This window comes from Silene latifolia, chromosome 8, assembly GCF_048544455.1.
Source record: "Silene latifolia isolate original U9 population chromosome 8, ASM4854445v1, whole genome shotgun sequence".
Taxonomy (NCBI): domain Eukaryota; kingdom Viridiplantae; phylum Streptophyta; class Magnoliopsida; order Caryophyllales; family Caryophyllaceae; genus Silene; species Silene latifolia.
In genome coordinates, this window is record NC_133533.1 from 32,667,913 (window position 1) to 32,685,024 (window position 17,112).

General features: G+C 37.5%; 1 protein-coding gene across 1 annotated transcript; it reads left to right on the top strand.

The window, feature by feature from the left end:
- The first annotated feature begins 634 nt into the window (after positions 1 to 634).
- LOC141596724 (uncharacterized) lies at positions 635 to 3,233 on the top strand. Its single transcript, XM_074416966.1, has 3 exons — positions 635 to 726; positions 1,272 to 1,881; positions 2,107 to 3,233. Exons 2-3 carry the CDS (start codon positions 1,275 to 1,277, stop codon positions 2,943 to 2,945), a joined length of 1,446 nt encoding a protein of 481 aa, XP_074273067.1. The 5' UTR covers positions 635 to 726; positions 1,272 to 1,274; the 3' UTR covers positions 2,946 to 3,233.
- The last annotated feature ends 13,879 nt before the right edge of the window (positions 3,234 to 17,112 follow it).

The following is a 17,112-nucleotide window of genomic DNA, read 5'->3' on the forward strand; positions in this document are numbered from 1 at the left end:
TTTCGAAAGATGACACTATTCGCTTCATGGTTGTACCAGGTGACTTTCAGCGTGCACAAATGATCTAAAATAACATGTCAGTTTCTTCAGGTGAGCATGAGTTTCAGTCCCCCACACGGGATTTTTGACCTGATGGTCCGTGATGCATAAGGAATGAGCCACTCGATGACTCGACCCATAACTGTGTAACGGCTTTGACCTTCTCTTATCATTAAAAAAAAAGAGTTTTCTATCGTGTACTCTTATAGTTTTACGAATTATACCTTTAATTTTTAAAAATCATCTAATATACCCCTTAATTAAATAAATACGGAGTACCCAATACCCAAGTAACATAATTCGGGATTTTGTCATCAAAAGTTGTTTATTGGTAATAATTATATTAAAAATCCACATATTTAATGAGGAATCAACTATAATTGCTCAAACAAAATAATCAGACCAGTACAACTTTTCATTAGACAATAATTACGTTAGACGGTCTCACATGGTGAGACGACCTCATTATGTAAGAAGACAACTTATTATGTGAGAACGTCTTATTCTACACTCTGTGTCTGATAGAGTAAAGTTCATAAGCCCAACCCAAAATATACAAGTATAACCCACAAACAAATTGCTCAAAGAATTCATCATATACAGAGTGAACACTAGAGAATTCCAAATTTTGCGTACTTCTTCACCGTTCTTCAACAATTTTACTTTCTCCTTGTGCTCTAATATAAGGTCAGATTTAACGTTCTTCGCTGCACTTTTATTCTTTTTTTTCTTTAATCTCTGTAATCAGTCCAACTATGCTTATAATATGATATGAACTTGCTTTATGCTGATAACATTATGGAATTAGTTAATGTTAAAGCCATCATGTTTCTGGGTTTGATTAGATTATACACTAGTTTTCATCAATTAAAGCTCAATTTTTTAGGGTTTCAATTGTTTATTTTAGTTCAATAACTGCTTAGGTTATATTTCTGCTTGTTGAGCTACTCAAATTTCAAGTCTTGATGAACTGGGCATTAAATTTGCCACTTTAGATGTGAAGGGTATGCTACTTTTCAAATAAAGACCCTATCTTTTTTAGGGTTTTTGCCATGAATTATCTAAATATGATAAGGGTTCTGTCTATGATTATGTATTAGCAGACGATTAGTCTTGTGTGAGACGGTCTAAATGATTCACACATTTATAGAATGAGCAATGAGGTGTATGATATGAATTTTGCCATCAGCAAATATTTATTGGATGTGGGTATGTGTGGAAATTTTGCGTAGGAAATGGATGCATTGGCCCGAGAGTTGAGCATCCCGGAGGATGTTATTGAGTTTTTGTTAAGAATTTCAAATTCGTCATCATTGGATGAAGCCCTTCAAGTTCTTACTGAAATGTCTAGAAACGATAAAGGTCGGTGGGAGCTTGCGTCCAAGGGTATTCTTGGATCAGTACTAAAGCTTTCACAGTCTCTTGATCGTGAATCAGCTCATCATCTTCTTCTGTTGTCTCTTAGACTGCTTAGAAACTTATGTGCAGGAGAGGCAACAAACCAGAACTTGTTTCTTGAGTTAAATGGAGTTGCAGTTATTTCGGGTATAATTAATAGTGTGCAGTTTGATTGTGATGATTTTGGTTATGGGATTATACGTGCTGCCTTACAAGTACTGGCAAATATATCACTTGCCGGGGAGAAACATCAACGTGCTATATGGGACCGACTGTTTCCCGACGTCTTTCTTAATATTGCTAGAGTTCGTAGAAGGGAGACTTGTGATCCTTTGTGTATGATTATTTATACATGTAGTGATGGAAGCTCTGAACTGTTTACCGAGCTTTGCAGAGATCCAGGGTTAGCTGTAATCGCAGAAATTGCTAGGACTGCCTCTGAAGGTAACTTTATGCATCCCCTTTTTTTATTGGGTAGTGAGTCTTGTATGAGGCGGTCTCACAATGTGTGAGACTTACCCAATACGAATGTAGTGGCTGTTTCATTACATGATTGATAGGACCGGTCTCACTAGTATATGTTTTGGTGATTGTTGGTGTCCTTTGTTCAAAGTAGCCTTAACGTTGGATGGAAAAGGGTCTAAACGACATTTCCTTTCGTGCTTTCAGTTGGGTTCGGAGAAGATTGGCTGAAGCTACTTATCTCAAGAGTATGCCTAGAGGAATCTCATTTTTCAGTCTTATTTTCTGTGCTAAGTGAAAATGTTGCTTCTGAAAACTTGAAAAATCCCGAAAAGAGATTTACTACCTCACAAGCATATCTTCTGCGCTTGGTCTCGGAAATTTTGAATGAGCGACTTAAGGAGATTCATATCAATATTGACTTTGCTTTATATATTCTTGGTATTTTTGAGACAGCCGTCAAAATCGTGGACTTTCACACCAGAGGCCAATCTGGTTTGCCTACTGGGTCTGCTTCGATCGATGTATTAGGTTATTCACTGACTGTCCTGAGAGATACATGTGCACAAGACAGTTCTGTAGTTGTTAATTCATTGATTGACAAGGGATTCTTGGACCTGCTCTTATCTTTACTTCGTGAACTAGAGCTTCCATCATCAATCAGGAAAACCATCAGTCGGGTCGAGGGCGAAACGGGAGATAGTGAGTCACCTAAAGTTTGCCCATATAAGGGTTTCAGAAGAGACATAGTTGCTGTCATCGGGAATTGTGCGTATGGAAGGAAGAATGTACAAGATGAAGTAAGGCAAAAGAATGGGGTTATTCTTCTGTTACAACAATGTGTTATTGATGAAGACAACCCTTTTCTTAGGGAATGGGGCATATTTTGTGCTAAAAGTTTACTGGAAGGTAATGCAGAAAACCAGCAAGTTGTGGCAAGTTTAGAGATGCAAGGCACTGTTGATCTTCCTCAACTTGCTGACATTGGACTTCGAGCAGAAGTCGACCCGAATACTAAACGTGCTAGACTTGTGAATATCACTTGAGCTGCATAAATGATTATGATTCTCTCTTTCTTTTGTAAAGGGACCCACAAGGTACAGTTTTGATGTCGACGGGATTCAACTGAAACATGATTCGTGAGTACCAATCACTAGTGCAGATCACGTGCTATTGCACGGTATTTTAGATGTATTTTAATGATTTTTAATAATTAGTCTAGGATAATAATGTGAGAGGCGGTCCTCAATTTGCCTATTATCTTGGAGATTAATTTGTCGACCCTTGAAATATCCAAGGAGCATCAATGCATTACCTTTCTTATGGCGGTTTATTGAAGTTATTGTTCATGTCAATATCTTTGGATCACACCCCAATAAACCACCACATTTATAAACTCATGCCTTAATTGATTATTATCGTCTGCTCTCTACTATAGTCGATAATCTAACCACTGGTGAAACATTAAAACTACCTCCCGTCATTGGTGAACTGCAGTCAAAGATCAACAATTATAGACAACCAGACTTGCAAGATGGAATAGCCTATGATTTTGGCTTGTTATGTGATTGAACAGAGTAGGTGAAGATTTGTCTCTTCCAAATTTCAAGCCAAGATAAGATGCAGTGAAGTAAGCATTGTGGTTGGTTCTACCTATGATGTGAAGAGGATGGATATTTGAGTAGAAATTTCAAAATTTTGTTTGATGTTTATTTGTGTTTTAGGAGGCTTATGATGTCTCTTTCAGTGGTGGTGACACTGTCTTTTATAAGACAACTCTGAACTCTTACGATCTACTTCCAATATATTAGATGACTAGTTGAAAAGCCCGTGCGATGTCACGGAAATTTCCGTTAGGCCATAAATGCAGATAAATATATTCTATAGTTGATAAAAAAGTTGATTATGTTTAAATCATTGATAAACAAAAGTTCGTGGTTGGTATAGTTGATCAATGAACTATTAGTGCTTTTGCATAGGAGTTTTGTCATTTAGTAGTTATTAATTCAGTTGTAAAACATCAAGTAACATGGTAAGGGTATGTAATTAGTTTCTCCATTATTGTTATAGGTATCACTCATTTTAAGTAAATACAAAACATTATCTCCATAAATATAGTATAGCTCACCAAATGAATCGCCCTTAATAACTGAGACAGACCTTTATGAATTTTGCAAATTATTTTAACCTATAATGATACGTGCATTTTATATAGTCTTTTTAGCCTATTTTATGCACGTATTTCTATGCTATTATCGTAGTTTATGCTACGAAATGCCCCGAATATGCTACTTTGGTTTGTTTTATCTTATTTGCAGGAATGAACCAAAAAGTAGTGAAATCGAGCCTTTTACCGTCCGTTTAGCATGCATTTGGAGGAAGAGTGAATTTGGAGCGGGAATGTAGCTATTTTGAGATGCGCAAAGAAGTAAGATAGCTAGGCGAGCACATTTTATATAGTCTTTTTAGCCTATTTTATGCACGTATTTCCATGCTTTTATCGTAGTTTATGCTACGAAATGCCCCGAATATGCTACTTTGGGTTATTTTGTCTTATTTGCAGGAATGAACCAGAAAGTAGTGAAATCGAGCCTTTTATCGTCCGTTTTGCATGCATTTGGAAGAAGAGTGAATTTGGAGCGGAATTATAGTCATTTGTCTTGGGATGCGTGAAGTCGCTTTGAGCTAAAACGACAAGTCAAGGTCAAACTAACGAGATTTATAAGCTGCTGAAGTTAGTTTTCACTCGATCGAGTACTTAACTGGTCGATCGAGTGGTTTTAGATCAAGTAATAAGTCGATCGAGTACTTTATATGGTCGATCGACCAGTTCCATATTAGCGTTTAGTCGATCGAGCACTTTGTTTGGTCGATCGAACGGTTTGAGCCAGAAGTTGCTCGATCTAGTGGTTCTAAATCACTCGACCGAGTGGTTTATCCTACGGGCTTGGGCTTTTTAGTTTATTTCCGTCAATTAGGTTAAATAAATCCTATTTTCTTATAAATAGGAAGCTAGGACGTCATTTGTAAGCTCTCTCTCCTTTTTGATCTGACACTGTCAGACGTTACCTTTGCTCTAATACATTGTTCCTGTTACTTTGTTCTTCCTTAATTCCGGATTTTATTTCAGTAACATTTCTCTCCCTTTTCCTCTTTAATTTAATGTTTATTTCTCTTCCTCTCTTATTTATTTATGTTCTTTATTTAATTATGTCTAGCTAATTCCTTTAATATGTTAGGACTAGGGAAGCCTTGGTAGCAATATGTTAGGATTGACATGATTAGATTAGTTTTGCGATAAGAATTGTATTAAGCAATATAATTGTCATTAGGTTGAATGAATGCATGCAGGAGACCGATTTATTTAGTTACCCCCGACCTGGATCGAAAGATTGGAAGGGAAGACTTGCTTAATTACAATAGGTGATACCTAATTAGGGCGAAAGCTAAGTTAGGGAGACCCTAGGGCGATTAGAGACCGAAAGGGTATAATCGTAGGTTTAAGGACCGAAAGGTGACGACCTCGCTCTTCTTATCAATGATTTAATCGACTCAGTTGACCCGATAGTATAGTTGCCGCGGTAGACCGATTCCTAGCATATTCCTCTCTTTTATCTGATTTACCCTTCTCTTCTGTTAATTTCTCTCATTCCTTTCTCTCTTGCCTTAGCCTCTTTAGTTTAGCCAAACAATCAAAACCCCACATTGTGACATTAGACAGATAGAATAGACAAGTAGATAGTAAACCGCCTCCCTGTGGAGATCGACCCTACTTACCGCTGACTTCATTAGTAGTAGCTAGGTATTTATTTTTGGTGCAAACGACCGTATCAAATTTTTGGCGCCGTTGTTGGGGAGGCAACTATTTATTTACTTGTTCTATTTTGTCTGTTTTTAGCCTCAAGGAATTTATTCCTTGAGGCAGTTCTAATCTTTTTCTTTAGTACTGTTTTGATAGGCCTTACAGGTTCTACCTAGACAGTTCTAGGTGAAAGATCGTCAAAGGGAAGGCTTGAGTACCTTTGACCCGTCACCTATGTCCCATTATATGGCGCAACAGGTGATTTACTGCGGGAGATGTGGTGCTGCTGAGCACAATGCAGTTTCTTGTATGGCAGAAAATGACGCTGTCTACGAGTTCAAGCTTTGGGAACAAGTTAGCCATTCCTCTGCAGTTGTGCCACCACATCCACCCTATCAATGGCCACCGCAACAACAAGTTCCTCCTGATATACAGAAAGAAGAGATTGCGGAGCTAAAATCTTTGATGAAGGCGTTTGCACTCCAAGTGCAAGAAGGTGATAGAGACACTTGTTCGCGATTTGATAAGCTCGAGTCTGAAATTGCTCAGTTAGCAGCTGAGTCGGATAGTTGGGAACCAGAAGAGGTATACTTTACTGAAAGCGGTTTTTCCCATGAAGAAACCGTGTTGCCCAATGCTGAGGATGAATTCTATGACTCGGATGACGAATGTCTATCATATTTCAATAGTTTACACGAAGATTTTAGCGTTGTACAGGAAGAATCACTCGATCGAGTGACTTATAATGGTCGATCGAGTGAACTTCCAGAAGAACCAGTCGATCGAGTAGTTCAAATCACTCGATCGAGTGAAAATCAGGAGGAAAGTCCTCGATCGAGTAATAATTTTGCTCGATCGAGTGAGTTGGCCAGTGGGAGCTTTGATTCGTCACATGGATTCATTCTAGATGACGATTTTGACGATGGTAATGGTTACGGTGAGTCTCCCCTATTCAAGGTCGAGTTGGATGCACTTGAGGCTGAGATTTACGGGCTGAAATCCACTGAGGAGGGTGATGAGGAAGCAGCTGAGTCGGTAATTTCTCCTAGCACGGAAGAGGTAATATCTTCCTTTGTCAATGATTCCGTCATTGAGAGCGACCAACCCGAGGTAGTAAACGATAATTTATTTATTGTTTGTTTAAATAGTAAATTGCCTCGTTTGACTTATGCTTTGCATTCTAATGCCTTACCCCTTCCTAGTAGGTCGTACAATTTAACGAATTTTCACCGTCCTTGTCATTTCAATTTTGTTAATCTAAAACGGAGCCCTAATTTATTGTCAATTGCTCCAGCGCTTCTATATTTTGTGGATAAATTTAGGAGCTCACATAGGAAATTTGTTAGGCTTAAACGGTTGTACAATTTTATTTCCTATTTCTTTATTCCATTGTGGTGCTACTTATGCTTTTGTGTAGCATATGCGCAGATGTATGATCTCATGCTGCGCGCTTTGAGTTGCTTTGATTCTGACTAATTAGAGAGCCTCGAAGAAAAGAAGGTCGAGCTGGGACCTGACTGAAGCTAGCGCTACCCAGGAGGCAACCCGGAGTTTTTATTTTGCATTTTTATTTCATTTCAGTTGTAATAAATGGTCTTCGCACCATAGACTATATCAGTTAGGGTTGTTTTTGTTAGTTTGCGGGCTGTTTTCATTGCGTTTTGCAGGAACACACTGAGGATCACTCGATCGAGTACTTTTTGTACTCGATCGAGCACTTTTGCTGCTAAATCCTCTCGATCGAGCAATTATTTTACTCGATCGAGCACCTGCAAAGATAGAACTACTCGATCGACCTAATTTCCTTTCGATCGAGCAGTTTTAGACGCCCAGTTCACTCGATCGACTACTGTTCGACTGCTATCGAGTGTTATTGACTTGGATTAGCTTCTTGTGACAATGTTCCGGGCTATTTAGCGACCTCCCACGTTGCTGGCTGGTTTGGGGAGGTCCCTTCTTCGCGTATTCTTGTGAGCTTTCCGCTTTTACTCTCTTTCTCTTTTAGTTTGCATTTCCTTTCCATGTTTTGGTACAATGGGGGCATTGTACGGTTTGGTTTGGGGAGGTTATGCATCCATATCTGTGTCTGCATCTTGTTTTTAATTGCATTTCTGTTATCACATTTAATTTCCGTATGCATGGTTGTTTATTTTTCATATAAAATTCAAAATCCCATAAAAATTGGAAAAATTTGAAAATTTCAAAAAATTTCACGTTTATTTTAGCATGTAGGTTGAGTCGGAACGGTAGATTTCAATGATGAAATTGCACTGCAATTGTCTTTTTGCTTAAGCCTTGCATTGAACTATTATCTTTTTAGCTTTGTCTTTTGCATGTCTACGAATTAACGTTTAAATTTAGCTGAACGAATAGACTTGACCTGAAATTTTGGCAACCTACTTATAATTTCTAAGGATTAGAGCCGTATAAACTGGTGTCATTTGTGACCAGTTTCATGTAGGATTGTGAGTAGTTACTCCTTGCATAACATGTTCATCAATTTGCACGTATATGAAATTCAATTGCTTTTTGCCTTCATACATTCGGGTTAGTGGTTGGTGTCACATGCAGGGAGGTGCTTACATTTCCCCTTTCTTTCATTTTTACCCATAAACTCCACATTAGCCAAATTTGCCTGTTGACCCTTAGCTACATTCCAAATTTAGTCTGCCTTGTCAAGCTAGTTAGTGTATGTTTTTGGGTATATTGTTTATCGTGCCGAGTTTGGCTTGTATCTGATGATTTGGAGTTGGTAATTTATGAAGAAAAGGAGGATAAGAAAAAAAAGAAGAAAAAAAACGTGAAGTTAAAGAAAAAAAAAGAAAACGAAAAAGAAAAAGACGTGATGAAAAAAATAGAAAAAAAAAGAAAGAAAAAAAAGATGTTGTTTGATGAGGTGGTCTCTACTCCTATGCTTTATTTACATTTATGGAGGAGTATTTTCAGTTCGATTAGGTGAGTTTTGTGCCAAATGAAGGGCATATGTGCTTAATTCATAATTGAGTTGGAAATGGATGTTGTCATATGGTTTTGTTTAGGTACTAGCTTGATCACCTATACCTCCACATTCCCATAAATGTTTTGACTTTTCTTACCCATTGCCTCACTTTACCATATTTTTGTAAGCCCTCGGCTGTGATAGGACCTTGTTTGGTTGGAATGTGTGTATGGTAGCTAGAATTGTCTATCATATTGGTTGCATGCATGTTTATGTGGGTCATAGTCTAGGTGAGCGACTATTTTTCTTTCTCTCTTACATATATATGTTCACCCTTTGCTTCATGAGAGAAGAGTGACCCGTGAGAGTCCATTATCAAAGGTCTTGCAAGGTCGACGGTTCAACTTTATTATAAACATCTTACAACTCGGTTGCATTTGACTGTTTTGCTATAAGTGTTAGTTTGCATGCATTAAATTGGTTTAAGTGGGCATTTGTAGCTAGCTCTGAGTTATCTTTTCCGTTCCATTAGTTTGCATTTAGTTTACTCGAGGACGAGTAAAGGTTTGGTTTGGGGAGATTTGATACGTGCATTTTATATAGTCTTTTTAGCCTATTTTATGCACGTATTTCCATGCTTTTATCGTAGTATGCTACGAAATGCCTCGAATATGCTACTTTGGGTTATTTTGTCTTATTTGCAGGAATGAACCAGAAAGTAGTGAAATCGAGCCTTTTATCGTCCGTTTTGCATGCATTTGGAGGAAGAGTGAATTTGGAGCGGAATTATAGCTGTCTTGGGATGCGTGAAGCTGTTTCGGGAGCTAAAACGACAAGTCAAGGTCAAACTAACGAGATTTATAAGCTGCTGAAGTTAGTTTTCACTCGATCGAGTACTTAACTGGTCGATCGAGTGGTTTTAGATCAAGTAATAAGTCGATCGAGTACTTTATATGGTCGATCGACCAGTTCCATATTAGCGTTTAGTCGATCGAGCACTTTGTTTGGTCGATCGAACGGTTTGAGCCAGAAATTACTCGATCGAGTAGTTCTAAATCACTCGATCGAGTGGTTTATCCTACGGGCTTGGGCTTTTTAGTTTATTTCCGTCAATTAGGTTAAATAAATCCTATTTTCTTATAAATAGGAAGCTAGGACGTCATTTGTAAGCTCTCTCTCCTTTTTGATCTGACACTGTCAGACGTTACCTTTGCTCTAATACATTGTTCCTGTTACTTTGTTCTTCCTTAATTCCGGATTTATTTCAGTAACATTTCTCTCCCTTTTCCTCTTTAATTTAATGTTTATTTCTCTTCCTCTCTTATTTATTTATGTTCTTTATTTAATTATGTCTAGCTAATTCCTTTAATATGTTAGGACTAGGGAAGCCGTGGTAGCAATATGTTAGGATTGACATGATTAGATTAGTTTTGCGATAAGAATTGTATTAAGCAATATAATTGTCATTAGGTTGAATGAATGCATGCAGGAGACCGATTTATTTAGTTACCCCCGACCTGGATCGAAAGATTGGAAGGGAAGACTTGCTTAATTACAATAGGTGATACCTAATTAAGGCGAAAGCTAAGTTAGGGAGACCCTAGGGCGATTAGAGACCGAAAGGGTATAATCGTAGGTTTAAGGACCGAAAGGTGACGACCTCGCTCTTCTTATCAATGATTTAATCGACTCAGTTGACCCGATAGTATAGTTGCCGCGGTAGACCGATTCCTAGCATATTCCTCTCTTTTATCTGATTTACCCTTCTCTTCTGTTAATTTCTCTCATTCCTTTCTCTCTTGCCTTAGCCTCTTTAGTTTAGTCAAACAATCAAAACCCCACATTGTGACATTAGACAGATAGAATAGACAAGTAGATAGTAAACCGCCTCCCTGTGGAGATCGACCCTACTTACCGCTGACTTCTGTTAGTAGTAGCTAGGTATTTATTTTTGGTACAGAAACGACCGTATCATATAACAACTACGTAAAACTAAATGGTTTTACGTAAAACAACAAGTATCATAATTATCTATGTTTAGTGTGTTTAGAGCAATGTTAGATCTCCTATAGCAAAAGTTTTCCTCGATTATCTACAATTAATTAAGAGAGTGTTTTGCTCTTTATATACCTTCTCGTAAAATCAAATCCATACTAAATTCCAATAAAATTAGCAGTCTCTAAACAATAGTACAAAAATATATGTGATTCTGTTACATAGAATGCATGAGACTCCCATTAGGATTATCTTTAAAAATATGTATATTGAATGTTCTAAGAATTTGTTGAACAACAAATTGCAAACATTGGTTTACATTGTCATGCTTTGATAGTAGAAGTCAATTAAGTTTATAAAAAAAAAGTCCAACAATCTTGAAAATAGGAACACAAAAAACTTTTGGGTTGATTATTGATGGATCATCAGTCCCTTTAACTTAAATTAATTAAAGCTACTCCTTTTGATATTAATTATATCAGTTGTATAGAATCCGAAGACACAGTTGTATAATGTAATTACCTATTTTTATAGTTGTATGCACCACCGATTTTAGTTAATTTAAAACGTCATTCCTAAAAATGTGGTTTAATTCCATAAAATGAACACATGATAACTGAGGCCGATTTTATAAGATTCACAAATTAGATTAACTTACAACATTTACGAATATTCCATTTTGTAAGCATACGACCATGTAAATGTTGAATGGTGGTACGAAAAACAACATGTATCTCAATTATATATGTAGCCTGTTTGGAGGATTTTTGTTAGATCTCTAAACAATAAAAAATTGTTTTTGACTATTGACCATTAAGACTGGTTGTTCCCTATGAACTTCATGTAAAATATATAATACAAAATTTAATTTTTTAGATGTGAGATATATTTTTAAGTGAATTAACGGTCAAATTTTTCAAAGTTTTGACCTGTAAAAAACAAATCAGGGGTTTTGTGTGGATTCGAGGGAGTAGGATATTATGATACTACTCTTAAAGTCGATTAGTTTTATATTAATTCTATTAAAATTACTATAATTCATTTATGTTTATTTGAAATGTTATCTATTCACAAAATCAAGTCTCATTATCTTACATTGTTATTCTACTCTTTATTTATAATAACAAAATGAACAAATTTTCAGAAAGAGTTTCAATTTAAAAAAAAACTGCTTCAAATTACTAAATATATACGTACAATCGTTTCACTTCTTAACCAATATATATGCAATTAGGATTTTTATCTTAAGTTCAAACTCTTAAGTTTGACCTAATTTATTACACTAAGGAGTACTTTATATTCAACTAAACCCTTATGGGATAACCCATAGTTAACCATTAAAAAAACATGATTATTTCCACTTTGGTGCCCTAAGGTTTAGCCTAATTTCACTTTAGTGCCCTGGGGTTTGCATAATTTCACTATGGTGCCTTGAGGTCTACTTCCCACTTAAGTGACCTATACATAACATTCTTAATATTTCATACTCCCTCCATCATCTTTTATCTCCTCGACCACTTCTCTAATATATGTGAAAGAATTTTATTGAAATGAGAAGATAAAAGATAATGGAGGGATACTAAAAAAATATTTTGAACATAACAAATCTGGCATTTTTTTTTGCAATATTACTATTTTGTATGTAGTTTAATATCCAATTTTGCACTTTATTTTACTGAAAATATAATTACTTAAGATAGAAGTTGACTATTAAATATTTTAGGCCACCAAAATGAAATTTTATTCAACACTCCGGTTAACAAAGTGGAAGTAGTCGAAACCTTAGGACACTAAAGTGGAATTATGCAAACCCCATGGCACTAAAGTGGAATTAAGCCAAACCTCAGGGAACAAAATGTAAATTTTCCCAAAATAAAAAACACCTTTGAAAGCTACCGTAAAAACTATTGCACTTTTAAATATACAATCAATACATGGTGTGGACAAGGCCCGCGGGAACTGCGTCCGCGGGATCCACACTAGGCATAATCGACTCGAGGTTCTTTCGAATCGAATTAAGACATATTAGAGTCGCCACCAAGTTTTTTGGGAACTTGGAACCGTTCAAGTCAACTTTACACCTTTCATCGAAAGGCATAAAGCCAATCGACTACGAGTGATTAAAGATAAAGACTTGTACCCTATATCACTCGATTTGAATGACTCTCGTAATCCAATGGTATTTAGACGGATCCACAAACCATAGATCTTGAGTAAGGGGTGAGGGTACGTGTTGGGAAGCCCATAAGGACACCCAACCCCGCCCGTCAATAATGGCCTCTACTAAGTCAAGTATGGATTTCAAACAAGGTCATAGCTACTACGATAAATGAAGTGCAAACATCGTTTTAACCCTAACATGTGAAGTTTCTATGTTGATTTAGATGCAACTAAACTAACTTTGTCAAAGTTGTAATTTAGCATGTGGGTTGATTGATCTAACAACATACAAAACAAAGCAAACAAGGCTTAGGGGGAGTGGGGGAGCCGTTGGGATCTATCCTATTACAACCCAGGCATTTCATGCCGACACAACGATAAATTAAAGATACAACTCGATCTAAAATACAACGCTATACACAAAATCGTACATGACACATTACATGGCCATTCGACCTAGAAAAAAACGTGCACAAAGGGGTGGCCCACGGCTTACATGACTCACGGCCTTGGGTCACTCCTCGTAATGTGTGCTTTCACTTAATCTTATCGAATTAGACATTGGGTCACACATCAAAGCATGCATTAGCATAAATCGGGCCGTGTTGCTTTAAACAACATGCGATTTACTACGCTCTTACATGCATTGAGGCACAACCATCTAACCAAACAAGACTAAGGTTTTTTGAAGAAGTTTTGACTCGATAAAAGAAAACTAACTTGAAAATTACAACTCGATGAACAAACGATAAATTACAAGCAGTAAAGCAAATAAAGAACGAACGATGTAAAAACAAATGAAACAAGAAAAAACCAAAGGACACGGCCAAGCCTCACGGCCTAAAGCCACGTCCAACCCTAAGTCCTAGGTCGGGTTCATTAGTTAGATCGATTGATTGCGAAACAAGTTCGAAAGCGGGCTAGAAAACAAGTTAGAAACGACGTTGATCGATTTGAAAAGATACCTTGCAAACGCGCATTCTACACGGCCTAAAGGGGTCCAATTAGGTCAAGTTTGCTAATTAATTTAACTCATCGAGTGTTAATAAGAAGGTGCTAATCACGCACTCTTATACTAGCGAGAAATTAGGTGAAAGAGAGAGAGATGCATTCAATTAAGTTACAGAATTGTTAGTTGATTTTTAAAGCTACGTCGATGTACCCTAATGTGTCTAATTAGGTTATCAAATTGATCTAATGTCATCTAAATGAGTTATATGTTAACAATCAGAGGTCATACTAACATGTGACGGGTCCTAGGGTGGGTCGAATTGCACGAAACAAAAGAGGGGTCAAAAGCGAAGAGCGAAGTTAGAATTCGTTTTATTAATGCCCTACCTTGAACACGAGGATATGTAAATGAGACGGGGGTGTACGACCGACTGATGTAGCGGTTTCTTTCCCATCTCAAGTCAACGCGGGTGTTCATGGTGGTACTTTAACTCATACTCGGACTAAACTAGTTTCATAGTTAATAAGAACAATCGATAAACAAAAACGATAAACGAATAAAAACAAACTATAAAAAACAAACATAAAAAAGACGAAATAAAAGGGAGAAAGAGGAGGATTTGATGCACCCTCAACCTACATGTATCGTTGACACCGTCTTGGATCGTAATCAATGGTAGATTTTATCTCGAGAGGCCGTCGTCGACGAAGAAACAAAGCAACAACACGTTTTTTTGCAAATCTGGACAGCAACTTTCAAACAGCGATTTCTCTCTCGTTTCACGGTGAAAATTCGATTTAAAAGATGTTTTGAAAACTAGAAAGAGAGGAGAACAGATATCTTAAAGCAATCCCTGCTCGTTTTGAGTTATTGGGCACGAAAAACGAGCACAAACAGAACTGGACAGACAGGAAAAGCCGCGAAAACAGAGTGTATAATACTCTGTTTTTCGAGGGAATTCGTGTACTCTCAAGGGCAATTTGGCTCGTAAATCTTTGTCTAATGTGTAGATGGATATTGTATGGTTAATTAGGAACAAGAAACTCGAGTTTTGATGGAGGTTTGAAGGAGGAACGAATTGTTTTTCGAAGAGGACACACAAACTGTTTCAGTTTGGATGTCGGTTTTGTGGAGGGTTTTTGAGAGGCAATTAGGGTTTGTTTCTGAGGTTTAAAGCTTGTGAGTGAAGGTAGGATGTATGGAGAACTTAGAGCTATGAATGTATGGTGAAGGGAGGGTATTTATAAGGAGTTAAAGTAGGGTAAAAGGGAGGAGAGGCAGACGGGCTCGGCTGAGCATAGCTGCTGTCCAGCAGCTTTTGGGGGGTTTTCTAGGGTTCGTTTGAGGGGTTTTCTTGGTGATTAAGGTAAGGCAATATGGGTAGGATATTAGGGTATGGGTTAGGGTTAATGGGCACGGGTTTTGGTGGTATTTGGAGCGGGTTTTGGGCTCGGGATTGAGCTGCAAAACAGGGGGGCTGCTTTGTGTTTTGCGCGGGCTGTTGGGGGTGATTTGGGGCATGATTTGGGCCGTGGTTATGGGGTTCGAACTGGGGTTGGATGGGTAGTGGTCTAGGTTGGTTAGTGTACTCGAGATTCGTGCCAACTCGTAAAGAAAACGGGCCCAAAAACCGAGCTATAATCGAGCTCTAAAACACGTGTTTAAAACGAGTTCTTTTCGATTTTTAAATCGATTCTTCAAATCGATTAACACATTAAAATAAGTGATTTTTCAAATCAAATACACTCATAAAATGATTTTTCAAATCAAATATTTATTTTATTTTCAATAAAATAAACTTGAGAAAAATAAATTCAAAATAAAGCAATAAAATGAATTCACTTAAAAAAACATTTAATTTAAATATCATTTAAATTAATAAAATACTCCGTCGACAATGCTCATTCTACATCGTAAAACGAACCCAAATAATGACAATGACAACTAATAAATACATGTGTCCTATCATCATCGGGTGTTTGCCGGGTTCTCTATAAATTCCAATATCGACGGATACGGGTATCTACAGAGCCCCCACTTTGACTGAGGCTTGGACAAGGCGAAAGTCAAAGTATACCCCAGGTCCCTCTCGACCTGAGGATTCTGCGGGTCGTTTATAGTCCATTAGACTTGCGTATATAAGCTCGCCAGCCATAAGAAGAGATCATACCTGAAACTTCGCTGGGGATTGACTCTTGCTTCTGTTATGTCAAATTATCATAATTGGTCGTCGACCCATAAATTGCATATAAGGTGGGTTGAGCCTTATCCTTAGGCGCCTATGTATCCGTTTCTGACGGAAACAAACCCACGTCGTAGTTCGGCAACCGCTGACACATGCCCAAAGTTTATCATCGGCTGGCACTTGTCCGAAATTCATCATCTGCTGACATTTGCCCAAAATTTATCATCTGCTGGCAGGTGTCCAAATGGGACGGGACTTTCCGAGAAGGTTGCCGCCGGGAATTCCTCCATTTCATACTCTTGTATTGAATTGAATTCTTGGTGGATGTCATCCTTTACATCTTGATAATGGTCTCTGAAGCCAACAACTTCAGAGCCCCCAGTTTGCAATGGCTCTAAAGTCGAAGACTTTAGAGCCCCCAGTTGAAGCATATCCTGCTATATTTGAAACATAGAAAATGTACTAGCAATAATCATCACATAAGCACATTTGGATCATTGATCTTGAAATTGGATCATTTGAAATACTGGGTCATCGACCCGAAAATTGAATGTGAAAATTTTGATTGATTGGGTCATCGACCCGAAAATTGAATTTGAAAATGTTGAATGATTGGGTCATCGACCCGAATTTCGAATTTGTCATCATTTAGAATATTGGGCCATCGGCCCTTCAAAAATTGAATTTTGAATTTTTGAATTTCGAAGGATTGGATCATCGACCCACATGGATTCCACTACTTGGATCATCTATCCAAAATTCGCAAAAAGTTTTTTGGAATTTTGAAATTTTGAATTTTTTGAAATCGAACCTTGATGGGTGAGCATGAAATACGACTCAGACACTCCGTATGACTTGTAAACAACGTGGGCGTAGCCCGCTACCCTAAAACAAAAAAGGAAAATAAAACTATAAGTGTGCACGGGTTTTAATTCAATTATTGACTTGTTAGGGGTAAAAATGTAAATTGGCCATTCTGGCGCCAAAAGATGGCAAATGGGAATCACAAAGTCGTCGAACTTGGGACGAAGATATCGTATGGCATGGGCGTGCTCCCAAGGGCACATGGGAATCAAGATCACTTGGCATTGACAAGGTGGATTAAACTCACGGAGCGACAACGTTGGCTTCGCCCAGACACTAAACACAGACTGATTTTATGAGAATACTTAGACATCACA

What these genes read in the sequence shown, in the direction of transcription:
- LOC141596724 (XM_074416966.1), top strand. Translation starts at nt 1,275, where the DNA reads ATGGATGCATTGGCCCGAGAGTTGAGCATCCCGGAGGATGTTATTGAG. An exon ending in TGCTAGGACTGCCTCTGAAG is followed by an intron (nt 1,882 to 2,106) that starts GTAACTTTATGC and finishes TCGTGCTTTCAG; the next exon opens with TTGGGTTCGGAGAAGATTGG.